This window comes from Patagioenas fasciata, chromosome 8, assembly GCF_037038585.1.
Source record: "Patagioenas fasciata isolate bPatFas1 chromosome 8, bPatFas1.hap1, whole genome shotgun sequence".
Lineage (NCBI taxonomy): Eukaryota > Metazoa > Chordata > Aves > Columbiformes > Columbidae > Patagioenas > Patagioenas fasciata.
This window is the reverse complement of record NC_092527.1, coordinates 37,942,491-37,957,577: the sequence shown is the minus strand read 5'-3', so window position 1 is coordinate 37,957,577 and position 15,087 is coordinate 37,942,491. Positions and strand designations below refer to the sequence as shown.

The following is a 15,087-nucleotide window of genomic DNA, read 5'->3' as shown; positions in this document are numbered from 1 at the left end:
TATGGAGTGTTAACAAATTGGCTACAATTCAGTGATTTTTCACCTTTCTCGGTGCTTTTTTAAAAACAACCCCCCCAAAAAAACCCAATTAAAAAAAAAAAAAAAAGGAAAACCAAACTAATCCTTGGAAAATAATAGTAACTGTTTCAGTACTAACTGAGATGTTATTTGAACACTTTACATCTCATGAAGGGGAAATGCAGATATCACTCTTGAAAAGCGTGAAGGAAAATGTGTGTTTTACAAGGCAGGATGGAGATACCTGATCTCTGGTTTGGGAGGTTGATCTTTAGTGGAGTAAATCAACCCACGTGGAGCTCCCTGCTGCCACTACTGGACTGTGTTAGGGGTCTGATTGAGCTCATTTAGGCTTCTGCCCATTAAGTGGCACAAATTAAATTTTTGCTCATATGTATTAAATGTATACAGTTTCCTAGGTATGTATGTACTCTGGGAAGAAACCACAGACACCTATTTCTAAAGCCAGCTGTATAAGTGAAGTATATACCTATAATACTAAATCATAACTTCTTGCGTCTTTTTAATCTAGAGGAAAAAAAACAGAGGAGATGCAGGTGTGGATTTTAGACTTTCTTGTGGCTCAGAAATACATAAAAATTTAAAGGATCTGGTACTGTTACTTACCAACATAATTCTGCTTACCCAATCTAGGTATATTCTGGATTCTGTTGGTGTTTTGATTAATCATCTTTTTAAGACATAAGCTTGTTTTCAGTGGATGGGTGTTAAAGAATGAGTCCTCCAGAGTTTCTGAAATATGTATCCTCCTCTTGTTAGGGGGGCAGGATGAGATCACTGCAGGCTTAGTTCAAAATTACTCAGAAATAAAGAGAGAATTGTATATTTTTGACACTTCTATAGTGACAACTTTGTAATGAAGGAATCCTCAGAAAGGACTGAATCTTTCCGTGTTGGTTTGTGTTGAGCCAGGTATCACAGCAACTTATGATGATTTTTGTACGCTGGTTTGTTTTGAATCTGAACATTGCTATATGTAAAGTGTTTCTGCTGGATACCTTAATATTCATAATTGAGTGACTAGAGTAGCCCAGTTGACTGTATTTTCCATCACCAGTTGATGTAACACCATCCATCCCTTTTATAAAGGGGCAATTATCCCTTGAAGGCTTTAAGAACAAAGTGAAGGAAAGGAAAACGTGAAGCTTTCCAGTAATCCTCCAGCCAGCTCTCTCCTGCTGCCTTGAGCTAAGAAATCTCTTCTTTGTATTCTCTTTATCGTAATCAGATAGTGACCTGCAGCACTTTGTCCCTCCGACTGGGGAAAGTCTTGAGTCAATTTGCACTCGGGCGAGCTAGCAGGAGGGCGTATGTGCTGGCCAAGATACCTCCCAGAGCGAAATTCCTCCACCGTGACTAATTCTGGGTGGTGGATTTCAGAATCGAACCTTTTCTGATTATTTTCAAGGTATGCACAAAGTTCCTACAACATGGAGAAAAGGTTCAGTTATTGCATGTCTAAATATTTTTTAGTCTTTTTTTATGTCTCTAAAGTGATGCTTGTGCATTTAAAGGCATTTAATAATTTATTTGAGTTAATAATCTAAATCCTCTATGAGACACCACAGGAGCCTTTACTTTTCTGTATGCCACCCAGAAAGCAAATGTTCTTCATCAGTTGTTACTGTTTATGTATCGACAGGTGTGTGTTTTCACATATGCATTTTGATAAGCTTCATCACTACAGTCATCTTATACACATTTAAATTCAGTCAGATAAATATAGAGTAAAGAAAGAGTTCTGACTCTATAGGAACTATTAAAGCATATGGCTTTTGCGTGGATGTTCTGCACTTGTTCTCTCTTCCTGAGCAGTACCAGTATATGTCTGAATGGTGCTGATTTTGTGGGGAATCGTATTTTGGTTTCTAATCCTTCTTTTGAAATTCCTATAAAATTGACCCCCTTTTGCCATTTTTTTTGCTAAGTGTTAACTTTTCATGATGGATCTGTTCACTGAAGACACGTGTTGGAAAATGAAACAGAACTGTCCACAATTTTTTATGTGATACTCCAAAAGCACAGCGTTTCTATGAAACATCCAACATCCCTTACCCTTTCCTGGATTTCTGATAAATATTTATTGGCATTTTGATTCCAGTTTAGGTTTCCCACCTCCAACCCATATCTTAAAGGGACAATTGTATACATTTGATATTGATAAGTTAGTTTAAAAATTGAGTTGTTTGGAAGAATTGATTAAAAATTTGATGGAGAAATGGCTAAAAAAAGCACCTCAGTGATTTGCTGGAAGTCTCCATAACTAGTCAGAAAATAAAGAAAACCATGTTGAGATTATATTTGTTATCTGAATCCTTTTGCAAATAAAGTACCATTTTTGGGTGTGAAGCACAGATAAAACATAAAAATAGGTATTGCAAAACAATTTAAAAAATGGCAAAAGCAGTTATTGAACTGGTGACAAAGTACCTGAAGGCAAGCTGTGTTTCAGCATGCTTCCAATGTGATAATCCCTTGAACTTCCCTATATCTAGAAAAGGCAATTACAAATTGGAAGGAATATCCTGAAGAACAGGTGAGAGAGTGGGTGGAATTATGTGAGTATGCTCCAGGATTTTGAAATAACTCAATATGAAGTGGAGCTTCAGGGAACAAAATAATAGAAACAACAGGATAATAGCTGGCAAGGAGTTAGTCAGGTTGGAGAGCTGGAAGAGTTTCCTCCAGCTTATCAGTCTCCAGCTGTGGATGCTTGTCCTTTGCTGGACTACATATTTCTGCTGAGGATGCTCAACGACTTGCTGTTTCCCTCATATTTTTTCCTAGTGGAATAATTCACATGAGCTCCCTAATACGTTCTGTCTGCCAGGTGAGCTCCAGTCATCTATGTAAACAGCTTAAATTGACCTAGTCGGTATTACCCAGGGGAATTTATTAGGGAATATTTGGAGAACTGTAGGACTGGTGTCTTCACTTCACAGGGCCCAAGTAAGCAACCAGGAGGGATCTAATGGCTTTAACCTGCACCACCAAAGACACCATTCATTTGCAACTTCAGTCACAGAATCACAGAATGTTTAGGGTTGGAAGGGACCTCTGGAGATCACCCAGTCCAACCCCCCTGCTCACGCAGGGTCACCAGAGCAGATCACACAGGAAGGTGTCCAGGCGGGTTTGAATGTCTCAGAGAAGGAGACTCCACAGCCTCTCTGGGCAGCCTGGGCCAGGCTCTGGCACCTCACAGGAAAGAAGTTTCTCCTCATATTCCGATGGAATCTCCTGTGTTTCAGTCTGTGCCCGTTGCCCCTCATCCTGTTGTTTGGGCACCACTGAAAAGAGTCACAAGGGTCAGTTTCCCCCTTCCACCCCAAAAAAGGAATATCACCATTATAGTTAACCTGTGTGTAGAAGGCTGGTGTAAGAGCTGTCTAATATGGAAACTCTGTTTTGAACCTCTTTTGAAACTACCTTTTACATAGAGCCATGTGGTCTTGAGGCTGATTGGCACCAGTTTTGCTGCCCAAAGATGGGCTTTATTGGGACTAGATAGTGAAGGCACGTTACTTAAAAACATGTTAACAGAGCCTGTCTGATCAGGGTGTTGCAAACTGGGAGGTTGCGGGGACGTGGCAGGATCGTCACATATCTGAGAACTAAAGTTTCAATCTGGGAGCCTTCACTGGGGAAGATGCCGTCATCCCCAGCAAAGGGGAGCTTTTCTGGGCTTCGCAATCCTGCACTTGTAACCAGAAAGCACTAAGCCAACAAGCTGAATCTAGTTGAATCCAGATCCGTGACATAAATCCAGTTGTGTGATGATGTGTCATAAAGGCTTTGGGCCTCTACAGTGGTTTTTTAGTTCAAACAGAAGAGGCTTGAGCTGTTGTTTTATTATAAAGATATTATCTTTTCTCATTGGAGTTACAAGAAGGGAAATTGCACAAATACTTTTTAATATTGCCATCCAGTATATCCACTTGTGGCTGTAAATTAGTTATGTTTTCTTACTGAATGCTAAACAATTTCCTTTGTTTCGCCATCAAATTAATTACTTACAGCTTGTTACCATTTTTTTTTAATCTTTCATGGAATCGTGATCTCTTCTTGTTTGGCAGTCAAATAGGTTAAAGACACTTTGATTCTGAGAAGTGTGATGTAACTTATAATGACAAAACATTCAGATCACTTTGACCAAGTCTCCCTCAAAATAGCTCATAAAGAAGTAAAATATTCAAAATATGTAGCTGTTTTATTTGTTATTTACCCATGGTTTATGACAGTAATTCTTCCTGACCCAAACCTTGACTTTCAAAGTTGCTTAGCAGAACAATGAGACAATAAAATATCACTGATAAACTCTTTGTAGCTTCATAAATTGGTTTCTTAACTCTTCATAGTGTGGAAAAAGAGAATCAATATATAGTTTTGGTGTATACCATAAAGAGGAGGGGTGGGGAAGGCAAGCTGTAAGTTTGGGCTGGAGATTTTGAGGTTGCATCACACATTTCTGTGACATTAGGTTAGCAACCATGCCCTTCACCTGCTGCTGCAGTCTTGTAATATTGTTAGCCCATAACTGGACAGTAGTAGTAATGTCTAACTAATGAGTGAATTACTAGCTGGGGGGACTAGAGAAGCCAGGAGCTCCTTACAGAGAGGGCTCTTCTTCCAGACTTTGAACCTTAGGCATTTTAATGTCCAGCAACCATGAGGTTTTAGCTCTTGGCCCTGAGGACACAGCCCTCTGTCGCCTTTTCCTGCTGGATAAGGACCTACACAATAGTCAGGCACAAAGCAGGATTTCAGACCTATAGTTGTAATTACCTTTTAAGAATGTATAGTTACTGGAAGCGTCACTGAATGGTCCATAAATTTTTTTCTGGTGTACTGCACTGAATTACTGCTTTCCATTTGGCTGATTAAAATGACTGTACCAGATTGTATTTTTATTCCATTTGCTGAAATACGTACTCTGCAGTTTAAAAGTTGTACATTACAGTTACATGATGTTAAGATCTTTGAGCGCTTTGTCAAAAATGTAATGCTAAAACAAGGGATTAGTGGATAGCCAGCAAAAGGTCATTTTGGGAGCCAACTTATGATGCAGGAAATATATGTATGTACCGGATGACTCTATATCCTTCCAGTATTGGGCTGGATCCTATTTTCTGCAAGACCAATGCCAACACTTCTTTTGAGTTCAAATGGGAACGGAACCAGCACCTTTCTTATGTTCTGTCCGAGCAGGAGTGCATGAAATAAATGTATATCCTTATGCTCTGTTTCTGGGAGAATTTTCTTCAGCCATTTTTTGTGAGGCAGCATCATCTTTTCTTTCAGCGAGAGATGTGGCCCCTCTGTGTGCCTGGTGGAGGGATCTCAAATGTTGCCCTTCTGTACTTTGTTTCTCCAAATTGTGGGCTGTGTAATTGAGTTATTAGAGAAAGACAGACACTTAGATGTTAGGGGATTATACCCATCCCATATTGCTGTTGGGTCAGTCATATTATCAGATGATTGTTTGGAGGCAGGTGGGAAATATCCTGAGGGTGTGAATTTGCTCTAGAGTGAATGGAGAGGTTATAAAGCTGGTAGGACTGAGTGCGCCCCAACATGTGCAGTGCTTGCATCAGGGACGAGGTAAATTTATAGCAGAACGTGAGAAAGCTTTCACTGCTGCAGCCATGCTGTACCTGATCAGGAATAAATAAACTATTTCAGTTTCCAGAACTGTCAGCCAAACACAGAAGAGGCTTTTAAACGTAGATTACAAAAGGTTAACTATTCAGAAAATGTTTCTTTTGGATTGGGAGAGGGTGAAACTACACTGGTGAAGTTCCCAACCTCTGGTTTACAACCCTCCAGGTCCGCAACCAGCACTGGAGCCTCATCATGGAGAGCGTGGTCCCATCTGACAAGGGAAATTACACGTGCATAGTGGAAAACCAGTACGGATCCATCAATCACACCTACCATCTTGACGTTGTTGGTAAGTAAGACGATGTTTTAATTCTCCATTGAGACATTTAGAGCTAAGCTGATACATTTTGCATTAGTTTTGAAGATGACTTAAGAGTCATCTAAAGAGAAGATGTCACTACATAACCAACCACTACATAACTTTATATATTTGTCTGTCCAGTTGTGTCTGGTGGACCAATGTACCTGTGCCTTGGCAAAGGTGTCAAATCCATGTATCCAAGTGAATTCTTTTTGCTGTGATACACCTACAAGCTTTCCATGATGACCAAATAATAAATACTGATGCAATTTTAATCATTAGTATTACAATTTAATTATTACTTGTACAATTGTACCAACACAAATTTTAATAACTGCAGTTATGAAAATGGTTAAGTGATCCTTTAAATTGCTGTTATCATAGCTGAAACTATTTTTTAAATGAAAAATTAGATATTGACTTCTAACTTAGTGCAGATCTAAAGCTTCATGAAAGGTAGTGTAACAGTATCATAGAGATCTGAATGTAGCCCATTGCATGGGCTATGAGGAGTCCCTGAAACACAGGTGACAAAAATTGTGATGTTACTTGAGAATGAATTCTGAAAAGCTGTGTGAATCTTTAGCAAAGCTGTGATTCAGCAGGACTATTAAGCACATGCTTAATAATGTTAACTTAATAACACTAAATTCTGTTGACTTTAATAAGGCTTACATGTATTTATTTAAGTGCTTAGCTACATTAAGGCTTAAAATCTCAGGAACCAATTCCATTCCTCCCTGCTTTTGTGGGTTAGCCTGGATGAGCATTGATTCGGAAGGCATTGCTGTCCAAAAGGAATTGGTTTGGCTGTTATAATGGGACCTGCTGATAGTACTTTTGGGGGTCTCAGCTGCAGTTTCTGAAGTATTTCTTGAATGGGCTTTGCTGTCTCCAGGCTTGTGGGATGATCTGAGCCTCACATTTTCTGTGAATAAAACTTTTAATCAATCAAGATTGAAAGCAAAAAATGAATTTGATTATTGTAAGCTATTTTTGGCTGGTGACTGACTTATTTTCTATGGAGAATCTTACTGTGAGTTTGGGTTTATATGACCAAAACAGTGACAAAGTTTTCACTTCCGTATTTCTCGAGTGGTTTTTACATTAATAAAAATGCATCTCTTACATTGTTTTGGATGCTCTTTAAAATTAGTGTCTTATTTTGTCTGGGACCACTTAAATCTGCTGAAACCCCCCAAATCCAAAATCAAACAAGTGCCAGCTTCTCAGGCAGCAAGAAATGAAAATATTCCCTATGAAAATGCGAGTGGGAGAGCTAAACTTTGTCTAATCTTCAAAGCCAGTCTGTGAACCACGCAACTCGCCTATACTTGGTTTTAGGTGGCCAACACTGAAAGCAGCGAGGATTTTTCCAGCCTTGGTGATATTTTGTCACCCTCGGTAGGGTGAGCTGTGGGTATTGTTGAGATGAACTGAGCGACTGGACAAGCCAATTTTGTTTGAACGCTTGTTTAAACAAAGTTTATGGAGGGTGTAGCAGCAACGCCTGCCAGAGATGATAGTAAATTGTGTTCCGTGTGCCTCGGTCCCCTACTGACCACCTGCCTGGAGGACATGGGTTCCCCAAGGATGAGGCTTGATTTCCAGAGAAGAATGTAATGAAGGTGTGGGATTTTTGGAGGTGTGGTGTTTGTGTTTGTTGTTTGTTTGTTTTTTTCTTAATCCTTTAGGGAGCTTAGTTTGACTCAACTTTGGTTTTACTTAAAACTATTTTTCAGTGGGCTACGTGGGAGGAAAACATCAGCTTTGCAATATTGGGAATTCTCCTTCCTGAAACAGAACTGGTTAAAAATTCCCCTTCTCTGTCCCCTGCTGCTTTTCCTTGTTGCCACCCCAGTCCCAATCTGGCATGTGCCATATTGACCGTAAATTTCTTCACCTGTGTTTTTTTTTTTAAGCAAATGTGTTCATGATGATGCGGTCACTTGAGCAAATATTTGTCAGAAGCCCTCTCACCTCCTCTCCCCCTTTGAGCCTTTTGAATGTCTTACATTGAGGAATATTATGCAGGAGTTTATTTTTCCTGGCAGTAAATTATAGTGACCTGCATGAATGAATGGAATGGTAATAAGGATTATGTCATTTATTTAAATGTCTATTCCTTTCCTATAGAGAGGCAGGAAAGTAAATAATGAGGCTTTTTAGAAGTGACTGGTGATGTGGGGTGCTGGGTACCCAGCTGATGGCACCCAGAGGAGCCCTGATTTCCCCTGGGTTAATATTCAGCATTGCTTGATGCTTGCACTCTATGAGAGAGCAAACCAAAAGTCCAAAAGTGACTTCTACAAATCCCCATCTGCATCTTGGAGTTCTATGCACTTAATCGTGTTACTTCCTTTAATTTGATGAGCTAAAGGGTGCAATTGTTAGTTTGCTTCGAAAACGTATGTATGGGAATGTGCACCCTAAGATACCTGTGTTGAATTTACTGTGAGTCTTTCAAGATATACTGCACTGGGACATGAACCTAAAAAGGGGATTGATGTTAGAGAGCTCAGCTGTTTCTGTGTTGCTGAAAGCTTGTAATAATCGTGGAGGTTGGGCATAAAATTGCTGAAGCAGTAAATTAAGGCTGGCCAGAAGGGGAAACTCTGACAGTTAAGACAGTTCTACAGAAGTTATTTTTGTGCTTTTTTTCTGTTTTCATATGAATTTTCGGTTCCCATAGGATTGTGGAGAGTTATGGATGTTTGTTTAGAGGCAATTGCGTATGTAGACCACATCTTAGAAACTTCAGGTCATAATTTTAGGTCAAGTTGTGTGTGGAAAACTGTCAGCTGAAAGCCTCTGAAATTGCTTTTCCTATATGGTTTAACTGGTTCCAGAGTTGATTAAGTGTAAGTAATAGCAAATGGTATTAAACATGGTAACATATTACACTAACATGAGTATCTGACTATATGGTGTAATGTAGAGAACCCTCTGATTATGTCACAGATTTGGGAAGTATCCCAGCAAAAATCATGCCAAATAATGACACAATGCTAGCTAGGAATATCCAGTGTTACTTGATGCCAATAACTTTCCAAACCTTGAACTCTTTTGACAATTAAAAGCCTGGAGCCAGCAGGGCTGAGTAGTTTTCAGTCAGAATGTAGGTGTGAAGTATTCTCATTTTTTACCTTGTAATTACTTGCAAGAACCCTCTTAAAATAGTCGGCTTAGCTCAGATGGTCTCATTCACATTTACAAACCTGGCAAAACCATTGCACTGACTTTTTTACAGTGGGAGTAGAAAATACTGAAGAAAAAAGCAGCAAGTTGTTGGCAGCCTCTCTGTATTGCAAAGAATACTTGTGCACATTGACAGTGTTAGTGGAGAATTGTCCATTCGAGTTGGCCAGGATATTCTGTGTTGGAAAAAGTTGTAGTTTTAATGTTCGGGATACCCCAAGCGGCTGAGTTTTCCTCTCCCCTCCTCCTCCATTTCAAAAGCAGGACTGAAGGGGTACAAATGGCTGAGATTGCAGCAGTGGGAAATGGTGGCGATGCAAAACTCCGTGAGGATCCTGCGACAGGCAGACGAGTCGATTTTTAGCTTTTTATTGGAGAACTACCCAGAGGCTTCAATTAATATCGGATACTTGCTGTCCAAGGCAACGTGCCAGCACTCAGTAATTGCTCACAACCGAAATGCGGAGAGAGCGGGAGAAGGAAATGTCACCGTCCATTTTATAGATGAAAAACCGAGCTGTGGGACGATGAAATTTCTTGCCCTGGGTCACACAGGAAGCTGGTGGCAGAGCCAAAAAGTAAAGCTGGTACTTGAATCCTAATCCAGTACCTTAATTAAAAGAATGTTCTTTCCCTTGTATGGTTTAGCCTATCAGCTGTTTTTTTTTTACATGCAGCTGAAGTGCCTTTCTATTCTTCTGTATTTAACGGTGGGTAGAAACTCACTTTTTTAATAGTAAGGTTACTAATAGACTAACTCCATCCTCATTAAACATATAGAAAGCCATGCAGTCTTAAGGGACGATGATTGCAAACGATTGGTTTTCACTTACAAGTTGTATTGTAGTGAATCCAGGTTGTAGGAAGCAACGTGGGAATGTAGCCACTGAGACTTGTATATAATTAGATCATTCTTGAATTGCAATTATCGCTAGAGCACAATTTCAGCAGCAGTTCTGCTTAAGCATGGAAGTAACTAATTGAATTTATATTTTAAAGGCAAAAAGAAAAGGTTGGTCTTTGAACGCTCCTAGTGCAGGTAGCCGTTTCTGTCCTATTTAATGTCATCAGGGAAACAAAAGATGGTTTGGTTTCAGATGAAGTTTGGCACATTACCTCATTCACTGGGGTTTATAGGCAGCTGCTATAGCACAACACATCTTCCAAGAACGTGTAAGAAAGCCTTGCTGTTTACTATAAAAATTAACATAACTTATCACTTTTTTTAAAGTCCTTTTGCAGCCAGTTTAGCTGTACTTTGACCAGTTTCTAGTTTACCTAATAGCCATGCCTTTGGCTCTTGTTACTGAGGAGTGAACTCCAGAGGTGTCGGAGAACCACACAGTTGTTCCTTAACAGTAATGCATATTTTCACATGAAAACAGTGTGAGAATAACTTCTCATCCAGGAGGCATTTTAAATGACTCTCAGCTTAAGGCTTCTGCCCCAGAAATCTCATGTATGAGTGGTTTTATTGATGGATATGCAGAAAAACACTTATTTTTTTTTCCTGAGCTCTTGGAGGTTTTAGAAAGCTTTGGTATGACTTTTACTCTTGCTTGTTACAGCATGATAATCATCTTTTTGCCATTGGTGCCTCACTGTTTATATTTCCTTTAGTTTAGGCAGAAGAAATAGCTTTGCTCTTGTTTCTAGTCAGTTTTATTTTTGGATTTCATGTGCTCTCTGAATCTCTGGCTGCGAACATGGCACAGACACATTATTTTTTTTAAAGACATTTTTCCATTTTATCATTCCCAAATTCATAAAAACATACGCACCGTTGTTTTCTTTTTGCCAAGGCTTGTTTTGTCAAAATAAAGCTCAGAATTAGTTTGACTTAACTACGGTACGTTCCTTGATTTCTAAAGAATTATTTTTAGGATTCACACTACGGACAAAAAGGGAACTGTGACACCACATAAATACATCCCTTGGACGTTGTATCGCTGATGTCTGGCAGGAGTTAAATGTAGGTATTAAACCAAGCCTAAACTTGCACTGCTGGCAGATGTGCTTGTTGACTGGGTTTTTACACGGACAAGCTTTGGCTTGACGTCCTCAACCCAGAGCTTGCGGCACAGGGCATGATGAGACAGGAGCTGGAAGCGTGAAGGAATCCGCGCTGATGCTCGCCCTCAGGTATTTGGTGAGGCCAAGAGGGAAGAAGATGTTATTTAGCGTACTGATAAGCCCGAGCGTGGACTTTACAGCTGGCGCTTGGCTTTTGGCAAGGTGTGTGCAGCTGAGAAGAAATTACGCGAAATGTTCAGAGCTGGAGGCTGTGGGGGTTCACTCCTGAAAACAAAGACCATGGTGTGATGGTTCAGCTACGCAAAAATGAAAACTTATGTGTCGTTTTTTTTTTTCCTCCACTTTCTTAATAAGGTAAAAATATTCCAACCCCCTAGTTTTATAGCGTTAAAGCTTCTGATTTCATTGGAGTAGTCTGGCTAAATTACATTTTATGGACAAATACTAGTGTCATTACTTCATCTGCTGGGCGAACAGTGAATTTGTCATGTTTGGAATGTTTCCTGCAGAGTCTGCTGGGGGAGGACTGGTCCTCCTGTCCCACTTTCTGTCTTATTACAGCCCCAAGGCAGGTATTTCTCTTTCTTTTGATGAATGATGAGCAGGGTATTGTTTCAGCCCTGTCATTATCATTTTTAATCATGCCTTCTAATTTGTGCAGTATCCTGCTCATGGAAATGCAAGTAGGAATTTGCAGGAGTTGTCTGAAGATGCTAACAAGACTGTTACCTTGTTAGATGTGCAATCAGCACGTGTCAAAAGCCATTTCTGTGCCTATAAGAGGTGCTGTTTGACCTCATCCAGTCTTTTCTAACAATTTTGTTACTAATAAATGGCAGTCTAATTGGCAGTAAATTGGCAAAGTTATATCTTGAAATAAAAAAGAAGACTTGTTACCACAAATACAGAAAAGTTGTAAATGAACTGTGAAACAGATTGGATGAATGAGCCATATTAAAGGCAAACACAAGGTTATTAATCATGTCTGCCTCGTTAATGAGGAGTTTGCACCTGCATGTGGGGCGGTCCCGTGGGTTCAGTGGGATAACTGCCCATGGTGGGCGAGATGAATCCTGAGACCACCACACTGGTGGTTTTGGGGATTAAACCAGGATTGAAAGAGATGTAGCAGAGGTGAGATACATAAGGGAGTGAGAGATCTGATAGTACCTAAGTGGGGCCAAATCAATAAAACTTGTAATTCTATGGCTATTAAGAAAATAAAAGATTGTACTTTGTGTTGGTATTCTCTTCTCTAACTGCTCTACAAATCACTGTGTGACTTGAAATTCAGAGGTGACTGTGTTTTGCAGGTTCTCAGGATTTTAAATCATTAGGTCATCTTTGGATTACTACCATTCTCGTGGTACAGGTTCAACAGCAATTATTTCATTGAAACATAAAAAGCTATGTTAAAAATCCCAGTTTGTTAAGCACTTTGGATATTGAACTGCTCTGTAAATATAAAATACTATTTTTTTCAGGTTGCTCTTTAAATGTTGCATGAATATGTCGAAATTTTGACTGCTCATGGAAGAAAAACACTGATAGTGTCAGAATTTGAGCTGAGTGAAGAAAATGTGACAGTGTATTAGTTGGAATAAAGTTAGTCTTTACCATTTTTATGAGATGCTTATGAAAGTCTGAAATCATATATACTTTTAGGGATTGTTAATCACTGTCACAAATTAGATTATTAAAACAGTTGCTCTTAAATTCATGTATTCTGCATTTACAAGTGAATGCACATGCACTGGTTAGTGTTTGTATCTGCAGCATTGTTTCTGTTGTTAGATTGGATTATGTGCATTACTGAGCAACATAATTTCATTTCAGCACTTGGTTTCAAATGTACGTTTCCTTTAATATCTGTACCAATGCACTATCTAGGGTGTTTGTGAAAGCTACCTATGAATGAATATTCCAACAAATGGCTTTTTTCCTCACTATTCTTCAGCAAAATTTTCTCAGAAAGCAGTTCTGGCACCTGCTGCTAGTCATGGTGTTCCCAGCTCTTGGCTTTATAGGAAGCTGGTTGTTGGGAATGTATGCTGAAAGGCAGGAAAATCTGGGTACAGAAGAGAGGTCAAGAAATGTAGAAAGTAACAGAGAAAAAACTTATTGTTTTTGAGCAAAAAGTGTGTGTCCAGCCTAAGTGCTTGCTCTGAACGCTGTTACATCTTGCAAACTTTACCTGGATTTGCCTGAATTACTTGAAATATAATGGCAAATGTGTATCATCAGGGTCATTCCAAGAGCAGTCATCTTCAGCATGTGGTCCATCATTTAGAACAGGTTATGGATTCTGTGTTGCAGAAATGATTGTGATCCTGATGGAGGGACATCTCCCCTCCTGACATGGCCATATGTGACAACAGACTTCATGACTGGGGCAGGGAAGCCCAAAAGCTGAGTGAGGTCCAACTTAGACGTGTCCTGAGGCTGATCCAGGGTGGTCCAGCACAGAGCATTGAAACTCTGGGACCTGGAGCTTCTGTCCTGCCCTCAGAGCCACAGCTGTAGTCGATCAGGGGAGGCAAGAGAATATCACAGTCCTTCTGATAATTTCACACCTGCCTTGCTCAACAGAGCAAGAGTGCTGTCTAAGAAAAGGGGGAGAAGTGTAGAAATATACGAGGGCTTTTAAAGGTTTATATAATCTTTCCCATTTTGCTTGAAAGGCAGAGCTGTTTTCAGGAAAGGAAATCTGGAAGATGAAAAATATGCAGTCAGGTCACAATGACAACAGCAATAATAAGTCCCACAGTGTGTTTTATGGCATCACTGGGTGCACTGGTGAGTTAAACCCTCTGCAGCTAGAAGAGGACATCATCCCGGTGGGAGAGATGCTCTTTGCCAGGCGTACGGTAAACTTTTGGCAGAGCCTACTAGAAAGGCCAGTCCAACGATGCTGGACCCCAGCATTGTCTCTGGTTATTATAAAGCAGCTGAGCTGGGAGCTGTGCACAGTACAAAGGATGATATCCCTGTGTGTAAAAATTAATGTAGTCTCTGGAAACGGCCAGAACAATAAAAATTTACTACTTGTCTGTGAGAAGTCACAAGTTGTTCTTCATGTTCTCCTGTAGCCTTTTTCTTTTAGGCTACACTGAAAAGAATTTCAATGAAAATTTCAGCTCCTCATTGTTCTGTTTCCCGTGTTTTTTTCACACTAAAATAAGGCCTCTCTGCACTTTGCTCAGACATGTATGGAGCTTTTGGCTTATACGTGCCCTGTGTGAGGGATGCTGAAAGTGAGCTCTAAGATTAGTGCTGTACAACTCTTGCTGCTATGACATTTTCTGCTCCAGGGGACTGACGAAACCCACACTATGTCAGCTTGACAATAGGGCTTTGCTTAAAGGACAATCTGGTCTTAAAACCCTGTTGATAATTTCACGTTTTAAAACAAGAACGTTCACGTTGCCTGCCATAGCCCTGCACTTGCTGGGTGTTTGTGTCTCTTTTAACCCTCTGGTACACAAGTGATTTGGAAGCTTTTAACTAGTTCTGATTGTGATTTTTTTTTCCCCTACTGCTTTCACTGACATCAACAGGCTTTGTATCAAGCCAAATACATGAGTCTTGCTTGCTTTATTTTCCCTGGCTTACTGCCATATGAGAAGGAGGTGTGCAGATGAACTTAAGCTGTAAATGTGTTATGCAAAGATGGATTTTAGCTAAAATGCACATAGGACAGCAAGCCGAAGCTGTGCTGTAGAACTGTCCAAAGAGACAGATGGGATAACATCAGTGGGAGCTTTGCCTGCTGGACAAAAAAAGTGCCATTACTTTAAATCAGAGTTAAAGGTGGTGAAGCTAAGGACAAAGAGTTTGAATATACCTGATTAGTT

General features: G+C 39.9%; 1 protein-coding gene across 10 annotated transcripts in view; it reads left to right on the top strand.

The window, feature by feature from the left end:
- FGFR2 (fibroblast growth factor receptor 2) overlaps nt 1-15,087 on the top strand; it is an 85,512-nt gene that overhangs the window by 30,024 nt on the left and 40,401 nt on the right. For all 10 annotated transcript variants that reach the window (XM_071812206.1, XM_071812205.1, XM_071812207.1 and 7 more), the window contains one exon: nt 5,866-5,989. In XM_071812206.1, coding sequence (XP_071668307.1) covers nt 5,866-5,989 — 124 coding nt within the window. The remainder of the gene's footprint in view (nt 1-5,865; nt 5,990-15,087) is intronic.